The sequence below is a fragment of the Plodia interpunctella genome, chromosome 18, assembly GCF_027563975.2.
Source record: "Plodia interpunctella isolate USDA-ARS_2022_Savannah chromosome 18, ilPloInte3.2, whole genome shotgun sequence".
Taxonomy (NCBI): domain Eukaryota; kingdom Metazoa; phylum Arthropoda; class Insecta; order Lepidoptera; family Pyralidae; genus Plodia; species Plodia interpunctella.
In genome coordinates, this window is record NC_071311.1 from 4,699,601 (window position 1) to 4,712,445 (window position 12,845).

The 12,845-nt window shown below is 33.1% G+C and overlaps 1 protein-coding gene across 4 annotated transcripts in view; it reads right to left on the reverse strand.

Moving 5' to 3' along the window:
* Positions 1–12,845, reverse strand: part of Dh44-R2 (Diuretic hormone 44 receptor 2) — a 96,465-nt gene that overhangs the window by 9,626 nt on the left and 73,994 nt on the right. For 2 of the 4 annotated variants that reach the window (XM_064436538.1, XM_064436539.1), the window contains exons 3-6: positions 10,129–10,708; positions 5,280–5,460; positions 2,031–2,124; positions 917–1,019 (exon numbers count right to left, since the gene is read on the reverse strand). In XM_064436538.1, coding sequence (XP_064292608.1) covers positions 917–1,019; positions 2,031–2,084 — 157 coding nt within the window. In that variant the 5' untranslated portion in view covers positions 2,085–2,124; positions 5,280–5,460; positions 10,129–10,708. Of the gene's footprint in view, positions 1–916; positions 1,020–2,030; positions 2,125–5,279; positions 5,461–10,128; positions 10,709–12,845 lie in introns of those variants that run through there. The other 2 variants (XM_053758660.2, XM_053758661.1) reach the window with 1 other exon arrangement.

The following is a 12,845-nucleotide window of genomic DNA, read 5'->3' on the forward strand; positions in this document are numbered from 1 at the left end:
TAAATTGCTTTCGTATGTAAATAAATAAAACACGATACAAATGTATAGTTGCGAATGTCTGTATTTATTATATTTGTAGTATAATATATAATCCTTTAGATATTATAGGGTGATGCTATTACGTAAATATACGTAATAGCATCACCGTATAATATCTACTCTGTAGTTATTCTATCAGAAAAAATTAAAATGAATTTTGATGAAAGTTGGCAGATATATTGTAGGGTTACTTTTTTAAAAACTAGAAACACATTTTTTTAATACCTTTTATAAACATACCGTGGCGCAACAGTGAATATAATACCTACTCGGTAAGTAATATTTATTTTTACTTAGATTACGTAAAGAAATATCTACGCGATGGCTATGAAAAAGCGAATACTCGTATATTTGGATCAACATTGTCAATACAATAATGTCAATAAATTGTATTTGCAAAATGTTTTATTCAATAACATCTCAATAGTCGTGCAGTTTACAAGAAGATTCCCGTTTTAAGTATACAACGTTGGAAATTATTATATTCGAAGACGACACCAACAAAAATTCTGGTTTTGACAGTCGTCTACTCTCCCTTTCATGAAAATGCTCGCTTACAGGTAGCTTGATATCTTCTATAACTCGACTAACGCTAATATTTCCCTTTTCCATGGAAATATACGCGAGTATAATTCATTGCTCAGAAAGCGTCAACTTATTAGGTACTTAAAAAGAAAGTTTGACTAACTTCTGGGTCGTTATAGCGGGTTTAAGACTAGCAACTAGATGGGATTATATATACAGTGGATATAGTTATTATATCACATTGCTTAACGAAGCGAAAAACTTTGACGGGAGTTCTTTAAAACTTGTTATCTGAGCTCTTAAGGCTGGAACACGATATTACCTCTTACGACGTTATGCAAATTGTACTCACCCTCAACTAACATCCAGAAAAAGTTCGTAAGATAAAAGTAGTGCATGCATATTACTAGTATCATACACGAAGTTTGGTCCTGCTGCGCTTCTTCCGACCAATTCTAAAACAAAACACGTTCAAATGTTGGTATGAGTTCTTTGATTTTCCACAACAAAAAAGTCGTATGAAATGAGGGGATGGATAAAACTACAAAATTGGTGCTTGAATTTAATTTATCACATTGGCAGACGACAGTAAACGAAATACAAGAGAAGTTCGGTTTGCATCACTCAAGTGCGCCACTGACGGCGGCATACTTTGCGTTTTTCCGCGCACGTTAATGTTGAAATGTAGGTGACAGTAGGTGCAACCCACCCTAATTGTTATCACGTTTAATTCTACTTAATTATATAAAATCTTAACTATATTACTAGCAAAGGGTTAATAAGACATGTTTGATAAGTGGCAATCAATAGTTGAAGTATTTTCTAATGTTAACTTTAATATAATAACAGAAAGAGCGATGCGCATTTCGTAGATAGTAAATATTGTGCATTCTACGCCTCGTGGCTTGTACGCGTGTAATCAAGTTATATTGTAAGAGAAATGCAAATGTAACTGCCAATCTGTCGGGATCGCACTGTGCCCCACTGTGCAGCGAGGCTCCCTCCGATTTAATAACAGGGAATCAGCACATTTATCTGTTATTCAATCAGGCTGTGTGATTGGTGGACTCGATAGTACATGAGGAGATTTGAAATTGAATTACTAACGTATAAGAAATCTGCTTTAGATACTTATTTTACGCAGACTCGATGGACATTTTATTGGTATTAATAGTTGGGTAAAAGTAATAAACTGAAATGAAAAAAGGCCGTAACCAGATTACTACTCAAACTATTAGAAAGACTAAGTAGCTATTTTAAACTTAACATGGTTCATAAAACTTTAACAAGTCATAAAGAGTGGGATATTAGAATCTTTAGATGTTTTAAAAGTTTATTCACCGTAGAGAAACCATTTTATACTTCATTCGAAACCTAAACATTGGAAAATTTTGTCAAAATTATAATTGTAAAGAAAAAACATTGCTCATAAGATAAATAGACTTTAGTATTGACTAGGTACTTACTTGTAAAGCTAAATTTAAAATCCAACTGCATGCCGATAATATATACGTTGTCATAAGATTCGTATGTATAGTGTTTCTTAGACATCGGAGATCCCTGAAAATTAAAAATATTTTTAATAATTTTTATGACTATGATAATGTTACAAGCTGCCTGATGTCAATGCTCTTTGGGAATGCTATTGTTGCCTTTCAGCTGCCAAGGCTATGTAGTATCTTGGAATATATAATATTCGATTTTTGGGACAAAATAATAAAATAAGAAAATATTCTTGTGAAGTTTTCAAATATTTGTAGCTTTTGTACACCTATACAGTTACTAGACAGTCACAGATAAAGAAAAAAACTGATTGTAAAATTTATCTAAAATTCTCTAAAATTAAACAAATCAAAATTATAGCAACTGCAGCTGTTCCAACCTTTTAAGACTAAATGAATTTTGTTTTGAAGTGGTTTTCTTTCCTGTGAAAAGTTTTACGATATTTTTATTACGACGTAATTTTGTAGATTTATTGCTGGTCGTTAATTTTGATCCGAATCACAAACGTTTATCAAAGGTTTCAGATTTTATTTTTTAAAGAACTCTTATTTCAATTAGTTGCACCGTCAGATTTGATGTTGGTTTTAACCGGCGTGCCGCTGACGTTTAGACAAAATGGCATACTTTGCGTTTTTCTGTGCACGTTAAAGTTGAAAAGTTGTCGCTGCACCTTCTCTAAGTATCAGGGCCAGCATTGTTTACTAACTTTAATCGATTTAAATTATATATTACAAATCATATATAAGTATGATTGATTTCTTTATCTATATAATAAAGCCATACGACTCATTAAATTTACAGAAATCTGATTATAATGAAATATAACAATATTTTTAATAACTTTTATTATGATAAATTACGTTCATTATTATTATTCAAGATACAAGTTTTCTTCTGAAGTGGGCCTTGTTATCAGGTTTACTTTATTTACTTTTTATAATCTTATTGTAAATTACTTACACGAATGCGGCAAAGTCATGATAATTTTAGAGGTGTTATAATTGGATAATTTTGATCAGTCAATATTTACATAATTATTAGTTCAAGCCGTAAAAATATGTTCATTTTCGACACATTTTTTCGACACATTACGAATAAATAAACATTTTTATTTATTCGTAGCTGAAAATATACATGAAATGTTTAAATAGGTAACCATGAGACACAATGTGTTGCGTTTTTATAAATCTATGTATTCAAAATATGCTTCATAAAAAGGTCAGAGCTTCAATAGCATAATATTCGTGAAATATTTACAGATTAAAATCCACTGCATGTTTGGTCATTGATATTTATAGGAAATAATGATTATATGTAATTGTTACTATAAACGCAAGTTTCTGTCTTCATATTAATAACATTATATTCAAAAATAAATGTTTATAACACACGTTATAGATGCTACTCGCCCCCTATCTATAATATAAACAATATACATCTTATGCTTATCAGTTTTCAGAATGTTAATTATATTTTCGCTTGACTGACGGCTTGTTTGAAATTGTCGAATCCACACGTTAACAAAACACACAATGTTTATTTATAAATGGTTTCATATTGTGATTTTAGAAAACACAAGTTTTGTTTCACTCCAACGAAAAATCTAACTAGAGAATGCTTGTGTGGGTGACATTTGAACTGAAACTGAAATATTTTTGACATGGCGTTTTCCGAATGGTTACCTGGAATGTTTTTCCTGTTCCATTTGAAGTAGGACCCTAAAACTGATTATATATTGTAAATCAACACATACGACGTGTTCACGAGAGCGGGAAAATGTATAAAAAGAATTATAGCTGAATCCGGAATATACTTTTAATTTCAGATAATGCTACTGGCGATATAAAAATATGAAGGACTAAATTCTTGATATAATATATTGCCATAATTTGTAAACATTACAATATAAACATACATATTTTATATTTCAGAATACTTTAGGTGATTAATCACATTTGACCGAAATAATTAGATATTAATTTCCACTGATCGGAATCAAATAGCCGTAGGGCATAGGTAATTGGATTTCGCCACGACAGATATCATACACAAAATATAATTTAGTCCGACGATTGAGCAGGTTCTCAAATAAATCTATAGAAAAACTGACATATATTTTTTACTTTCTTATACAAATTGACCGATCAGCTGATCTTATTTAGTATGGATAGATGAAAATTTGTATTACACAAAAAAAAAATGGAATTTGTTGTATTACTGAGCATATTTTGAAAATAAACAGACTGGTGTTTCAAAATTTCAATTTTCTGTATAACCATTATTATCTGCCGTTATGTATTTCCTAACAATAAGGTTTATTTGATGTAAGTTTCAATTACGAAATAGGTATTTCTTATTACAATTAACTTCCAGCGAAATAGGAGAATAATAGGCTCTTTCATTACAATCTCAGAATTTCGAATAGATATTATTCCGATTTCTATAATGATAGGCAACAGAGAAATTAATTAATTGAATTTATATTTTAGTGATAGTGGTTTAATTTTGTTTTAACGATATATAAGTACTATATCATTTAATATTAGATTTGAAGTGATAGATGACGATTTTGACGACCGCAATATTCCGCATAAGTTAAGGTACTTTTAGTGCAGTCGGCATTGCGAACTAAACAAAAGTTATTTGTCATAAGCATCTGACATTAGTTTGACTAACATTTTTTTTTAGCGTGTTGACTTGCGGAATCATATTTGTGAAGACCAATAAGATGCCACCGATACCAGTATCTGTGGCGTCATACAGGTCCGGCAGTGTGTACGACACTCAAGACAAGACTAGACAGAATAAATTGTGCTAGACTGAATGAAATGTGCCATATTGGAATTATTAAATTCAAACGACAAAAGTCGATATGTAATCAAACCGCCATATTCTTTTTATTCGCCCTTTGTTCCTTGACAATTATCATATATTTAGTTGACGATCATTTTCACTGTGCTAGGTGACTTCCAAGGTATATTTAAAAAGGAAATCATTTCAGTCTCCATAAATTTAATAGTTTTATCTCCAATCTTACCCATTTATTCAATAGCCGGTTTGGTAAGTATTTTTATATACATAACATAGCGGTGAAACAAACAAATATCGCAGCGCGTGGACACCAGAAACGGGTCACCGACGCGATGCCGATTTTTTGAGAAAGAGAAGATTCTTTTCTTCAAGGCCACAATGTCGGATCTATTATCACTTACTTAAAATATAAGAAAACGAAGACAGCAAGCGACAGGGCCGCGAGGCTGAGCAGGTACCCGGCAAGGTAGATGAGGCTGGTGACATCTGTTGGAGACACGTTATTGGGAAGCTCTGTGCAGTTTGCGTAGTTCGTGTGGTTGAACCATTCACCGTTCTCCAGGCAAAGACGGGAGGCATTCTCTGTAAAATTATGAAAGGCCGTTATAATTATGTTGTGTTACCCATCCAAATTATTCTGCTTCTCTTGATGCATAGCTGGGATGTTTTTAAGTTCGCCATATGTTTATGCTTATTTTTTTAATTGAAATATTTGAAATATTATAATAAGGATAAAATAGATAGATTTAATAATTAGTTTATGAGACAGTGAATAAAATTCCTTTTTAATAGCCAGGTGTGAAAACAGTTATGAAGTTGGCAAAGGGAAAACATAGATAATTAATTTTGATGAATTAAAAGGCTTTCTAAGACAAAATTTTGGCGAACGTAAACATTACAATCATTTACTTTTAGTGCTACAGTTGTACTTGTAAACAACAACCTAATGAGACTGTTGCCCAATATGCGTTGCGTATCGAAAGTTGCCTCCTTTATTAAAATTCCTTTTTTATAGCCAGGTGTGAAAACAGTAGATTCGGTTGTGATATTAAAACCAGCCGCTTGCCCGACGTGAACCATTTTTGGGAATGATCTTGTTGCTTTCAGACTATTTACAAAATATACGTTCATATTACATATATCATATTATAACCAAAGGCAGATTTATCGCTAATGTTTTTTTATATTTTTTTAGGTTTCCGTACCTAAAAAGGTAAAAACGGAACCCTTATAGGATCACTTCGTTGTCCGTCTGTCTGTCAGGAACGCGTAAAGGTATCAAGTTCAAATTCATACCAAATACCCAGGTCTACGGTCTCTTTCAGCTGAGAGAAATCAAACGTATACGTGATCAAAAAATATGACCGTTTATACACATATTTTGCGATTTCACAAGGGAATCAAAACCTAGGGTACTTCCCGTAGATTAAGAATCATGAAATTTGGGATAAAGTAAGGGTATACTATGCTGATATAGGAAAAAATACAAGCATTGGTAATTTTTACTTACATCGCAGAAGAAAGTTATATTTGTAATTAGTTTCGTACAAAATGAGCATACGCCCGCTTTTCACCATTCCCACTAGATGGCTTTACGGGACGACTAAAGGACTAATAGGCAACCATAGCATTTCCAAAGAGGGTTGACGGTTAGGCAGGCGACTGGTTATAAAATCACAACCCAATCTTCAAAATTTTGTACGGAACCCTCGGTGCGCGAGTCTAACTCGCACTTGACCGGTTTGTTTTTCCTCTAGCCAACCTTTAGGTGGAACGATAAAAACGTGAAACTATTGTTTCATTTCCGACGTTACTTGCCAAACAATATTACAGTAAATCTATTTAGGTCATGCTTGTATGTAATGTAAATTATACTGTGTGTGTTAATTAATTCAAGCCATTCAAGCAATCTCCGGCATGCTCCCAACGCTGCTACTTTTTAAGTCCTCCCTCTCTTAGGAAGGCACGTAAAATGCTTTGGCACATTTACAGTGTTGTCGATATAGTTATCCAAAGTTTTAAATTTCTATAATCCTACTAATATGTAAATGCGAAAGTTTGTGAGGATAAGGATTACGTATATTTGTTACTCTTTCACGCGAAATTGTTATGAAATTTGGGGAGGGAAGCCCTGGGGCACAGTTAGTGGAATATATGAAAATGTCTACCTACATCAAAATTGTTGTTTGTAATAACTTTTTTGTTTCATTAAAATTAATACTAAAAAGAGAGAATTGACTAAAGAGGTAAAAGTCTTTCTTTAAGGAAGGAGTAATCTTATAGTCCATTGAAGTTTAGCTCCCAAAACCGCAAATGATTTGGATCGAGTTTGAGAGTCACTATCAGCACATCAATACATGTTATAAAACAAAGTCGTACCCATAGATAAATTTAATATATTTCTTTTATCTATGGTTGTATGCTATATATGGTTTGAGGAGAAGGGATTTCCTTAGAGATTTTTTTAAAGATATTAAAATTTTAACTTTTCCCTTTCAATACATATTTGACAACGTTATGCATGTCCGGAAAAATTTAAACTTATTTAAAAAAGTTGGTGTTTACACTGATAGAGCCTTACGTAATAAAGATAAATTGTCTGTCCCCGGGCATCGGTTGGCCAAAGTTAAAACGTCTTTTGTTGGGAACTGTATCAGTTTTATAATAAATTGTCTAAATGGATTCTTGATTTGTCAGACAAAAAATTTAGAAATTATATAAAAGAAGTACTTAGTAAAAAGGCATATTAAAAGTCTGATGATAATGTTTGGCCCAAGCATGGTGCAGTATCCTCATAACATATGTAATTGATTTATGATATTATTACGTACGTTTTGTACATTTAGCTTTATATATTTTGTGTGACTTTCATTTTATTTATTCATTCAAATTTTGACATTTTTAATAATGATGTAAATTCGTCCTCCTAATTTTTAAGATATGTATAAGATCTATATTTGTTAATTGACGTCCTTGGAGAAAATGCTGCGGTGAAATTTATTGCGCCGCTTCTTCTTCACCTGCGCTTTGGAAGCCGGCAGTAGACTTAGTTTAAGTAATTTTTTGACGTCAATAAGTGGTGTATATCATTCTAAATTGAATAAAGAATTTTGAATTAGAATTTTGAATTTGAATTATGGTTTTCTGTCTGTCCTTCCTTATGTATGCTTATATCTTTAAACCTACACAACGGATTTTGATGCGTGTTTTAATAGATAGTGCCTGAAGAAGGTTTAGGTGTATAATATATTATGGTATGACCCAACCGAAGCTGAACGGGCCGCTAGTTTAATATAAAATATTATATTTAAGAAGAAACAATATATATTTCTATTAAAGAAAACTACCTACACGAATACAGAACTAGCTTTTTGTCAACCGCTTCATGAAATGGATGAAAATCGATGTTTAAGAAGACATCGACTTTCATCCATTTCAGATCATTAAAAATTTCAAGGTTCGGCGATTTCGGATTTCAGTCAATTACCGTCAAATTCGATATAGGTATAATTATCATTTCCAGCACAGTTAAAATATTCATAAGCAAAGTAAATATAGAGTGCCCTAAATAAAGGCAGAATATTAAAATTTGTCTCTGCAAGCACCGACATTGCGTCGGCCCAGTAACGGCTTTAATAAACATTAGTAATGGAAATTGGCCATGTAGCGGCTGCAGCCAAAGTGTGTTGTTGTTGTGAAGTAAATATCAATGGCAGGCTTCAATAATTATAAATAAATATATTTCAGGTGATAACAAAAGTATAGTAAAAAACCATAAACATGAATTGATTTCAAAATTTCTGTGTACTTACCTCGTACTACTTGCAAACCATAGATAGAAGAAAAACCCACTTTATTTTTAACTTAATGGTGCACACACAACACATGATTGGCGCCATTTTGTAAAACAAAACCCTTGAATTTACCTAATAGCTGGGTTGCGGTATGGAAATCGAGATGAATTTGAACAAAAGAGTTTTTATTTCGCTTTATAAATAACAGGTGATTGTCGGGACATCCGAGCCATTGTTCTTTTTTGACAAAGCTTTCAGCAATTTAAGGGCAATAGAAAATATTCATAAACTGGACGAAAACTTATATATGTATAATTCATATCGAATAAATGTAAATATGGAGATTTTCATTCAAACTTGTTATATATAAATAACAATCAAGAACTATGTTACCAATTATTATTTAATCTAGATTGTGAATGAAATCTAAAATTTTGATTGAAAATAGAAAAGTGCTAATTCCAGTTTGCCACTGCAAAGTATTTCTTCTCATATTAATAAGCATGGAACTAATTTGCAAGAATCATATTTTGTATGTGTACCTACATGGACCGCAGAAATTGCTATAATTAATATGTGTCTGATTGGGAAAATGCTGAAATTTAAAAACTCATATTGAGTAGGCAATTTCTCACAAGAGATATATTGTTCCAATAGTCCCTACCCGTTGTCCTTTCTGGTGGGGACAAGATTGTTACTTAGTAAGTAGCAAGTTCTTTATGGTTTACGTATTCACATAAATATAATACAGTATAACAATAACATCTTCTATGATAGTATAATGTAAGTAACAGACATGTGCTGTATAACGCAAGCGAGCTTCCGTTTCGCTACTGAGAGCACAGTTAATGAGATGAATCAGTATTTTATATTTATTTATTGCGCTCAGTATTTTCCCAGTTTCTTCATAATATTATACTGATGGGGTTATTATACTAAATAATAAATAACAACAAACAATAACAATTATACCCAAATATACTATAACTATATACCCAATAACAATTATACCCAAATATACTATAACTATATACCCAATAACAATTATACCCAAATATACTATAACTATATACCCAATAACAATTATTCCCAAATATACTATAACTATATACCCAACAACAATTATACCCAAATATACTATAACTAACTATGTTGACTAATCAAAAATATACAGTTTTTAGTAGTACAATCCTATAATTTATATCTACGTTCTTATTAGGATATTTGAAAGCTGAGTAATAGCAAGCTGTCAACTTTATGCTTTATCCCATATGTATAACAAAAATCTGCTGTAGTACCACGAAAATATGACACGTTTGACAAAATTAAAACTTATATTCTGAGCGTTTTCCCAGCTTCTTCGCCTCTATATTAGATTGTAGCATATTTATCCTACTTGACCTATCATCTAGCTATCTTGTATCTAATCTATCATATAAAAAACAAAGCTACTTACGCGTATCATCATAATGGACTCCCTGGAAGAAACTAAAGCACTTCTGCACCGCGACCGTGTTCTCAGGCGTGGGGTCCCAGCACAGCAGGCCGTCGTAGTACGCCTCGCAATAGTTCCCGGGCAACCCATGGTTTTTTTTCTCACAATTCAACCTCTGAACAGTGTCGTTGACCGCAGACCCGTCTATATCCAACGTCCCTAAATCCTCCAGTTTGCCGACTGTCTGTACCACCTCCTCAGGAAACTAGCTCTTAGCTTTGGTTTATTCTTTGGTTTGTTCACTACACTTTCACTCACTTATCTAATAATTTGAGTTCTTCCATCACTATGCGCTTAAATCTAAAATCTCAAGTGTTTTGCGCGTCTCGCCTCCCCGTGGCGGAGTCTGCGGAGTGCCTCAATGACTTCAGTAAGAATGTTACCATGATAAGGTTGTTTGCAGGCGGCTTGTGATCTAACTTATCGAGTGATAACGCTCCGAGGGTAAACATCGGCAGACTATAGGAGTATTTGCGTGTCGTGCATAGAACTCTGCTTTCTGTAATTATCACCAGCCCATTTATAACGCTGGCCGTGGAACCTGAGGAGAGATAAAAACGATCATGTTTTCCTTTTGATAAAGATGCATCAACAGTGCAGTTTCAAGTACTCTGTGTAACCCCTATGAACTCGACTATTTAATTAAGTCTTTTAAATAATACAAAAACAATTGGTGATTTTTTTTATATCTGTGGTAACTTTGAGAGTATTGTTTGTAAAGTAAGCAAATGAAAGATAACTATTCGAGCCTGTTCAATGAAAATTATCTATAAATTTCGAAACAAAGGCTTTATGTACACGAAACCTATCTGTCAGGTTAAGGTCGTTTCGTGCAATTGGAAGATTTTGGGAACATTGACTAAAGGTAAAACGATAAATTCAATGTCAAATCTGTCTCACAGTAATTAGTTCGGTAATTTATTGGTGTCACCCAAATGAATAGATAAAGTAGGCAGTCACAAACATGCATCTATATATGAGGAAATAATTACTCATCCTCGCATGTTTCTGGTTAAATTCGGATCTATGTAGCTGCGAAGGCCAGGGTCAGTGTAAAAAATAAATCTTAAATTTTTGAAGACTCGCCTGTGATTTTACCTCTGGCCATCTACCTGACGTCAACCATCTTTGGGTTTTTTATTATTGACTATCTACTATCAAGACTATACGGGAATACGGGAGAATTTCGAGTGGTCATGTTCTAGGGCGGAACCACACGTCACAATCTGGTTTAAACATTCAATTTCGAAACTTTAAAATTAATATTTCAAATTAATGTAAAAATTGTAAAATATAGCCATGGAATTACAATATTTAATCGATACAATATTTAATTTAGTAGGTAATAATAATAATCAAGGAAGCAAAGTTAACACCCGTATTCTTAAATCTACTCGACTTGATTTTGATATAACCTCACTCATTGGGCGGGTCTAAAGTGTTGATTGGTCGGTTAATGCGTTGATTGGACACGCTCGTCGCGCCGCGCAACGCCCGTGAAATTTCCTCATAGTCCGGGAGGAGGCCCTTGAGGGACCTATTCGATCGAACACCATTCTGGACTGAAGAAAGCTAACTTTACTTTTTTATTTAGGAAATATTTCAAATTAATGGTTTGCCATATTGAACTCAACAAGGATATTACATACTGACATCAAAATATTCAGTTTGATCGGGAGACTAACGGCGGTTAAAAGTACCATTTGACCGCCATCAGTCTTAAAATATTGACTTCAGCCTATATAAGTTCTTATAAGATCAACGTGCTAAAAATCATGAGATGCCAAAGTACATACTAGACAAGACATTAACAAGTTTACGTGAAATAAATATTCCGCGGTGATTTTCGTTCGAACATCTATCAAGAATACAATATTTTAATCGTGTTTGACTACAAGAGGAATGCATCACGGCAGCCTACATATCGGCAACACTAATAGATCACTAGCTCCCAGATAAAATTTGAGCAAACTAACGTCATTGTCATTTGACAGAAACACTGATATACCACTGATAGTTAATAGAAGGGGCATAGTAACCTAATTTTATAGCCGCAAGTTAAACCCACTTATGACAATCTCCATTTTTAATTAATATGTTATTCATTTATAAAAAGTACATTTTCATTCGCTCGAATATAAACACATTAATAAGCAACTTGACCTGGCGGCGACAAAACAATTTTGAAAAGTCATTTTAAATTACCAATTTTATTACACAGGGACACTTAAGTTTGTTGTGCAAACTTAAAAACTGCTTAATTCCTGAATCCGAATAGCTGCATATGCTATTTCTATATATTTTTTAGATCCATGTGAACTGAAGGAAGCAAACTTATCCGGCCCGTGAAGGTGTCGCTGCTGTTGAATTTGGAAATCTTCAAAATGACTTTAGAAAGTTTCTATTTTTGGCCGTCAGATCAAAATATCTTTGTTTTTCCTTGAGATGACAGTTCGATATTCTATTCAAATAGGCGTGGTTAGCAAATTTAATAGCGATTTGATTGGATATTAGATTGAGTTATGTTATCTCAAAATGGAGTGGAGGAATGAGTTAAGGACTGAGAATACGAGGGTAAGTCTTATTTCCCTCTGCCTTACTTCGATATTGTGTCAATATTCCACGGAGAAGCCTGCATTTCGATTGTTTGACTCTCCAATCCACTGTTTTCTCGAATA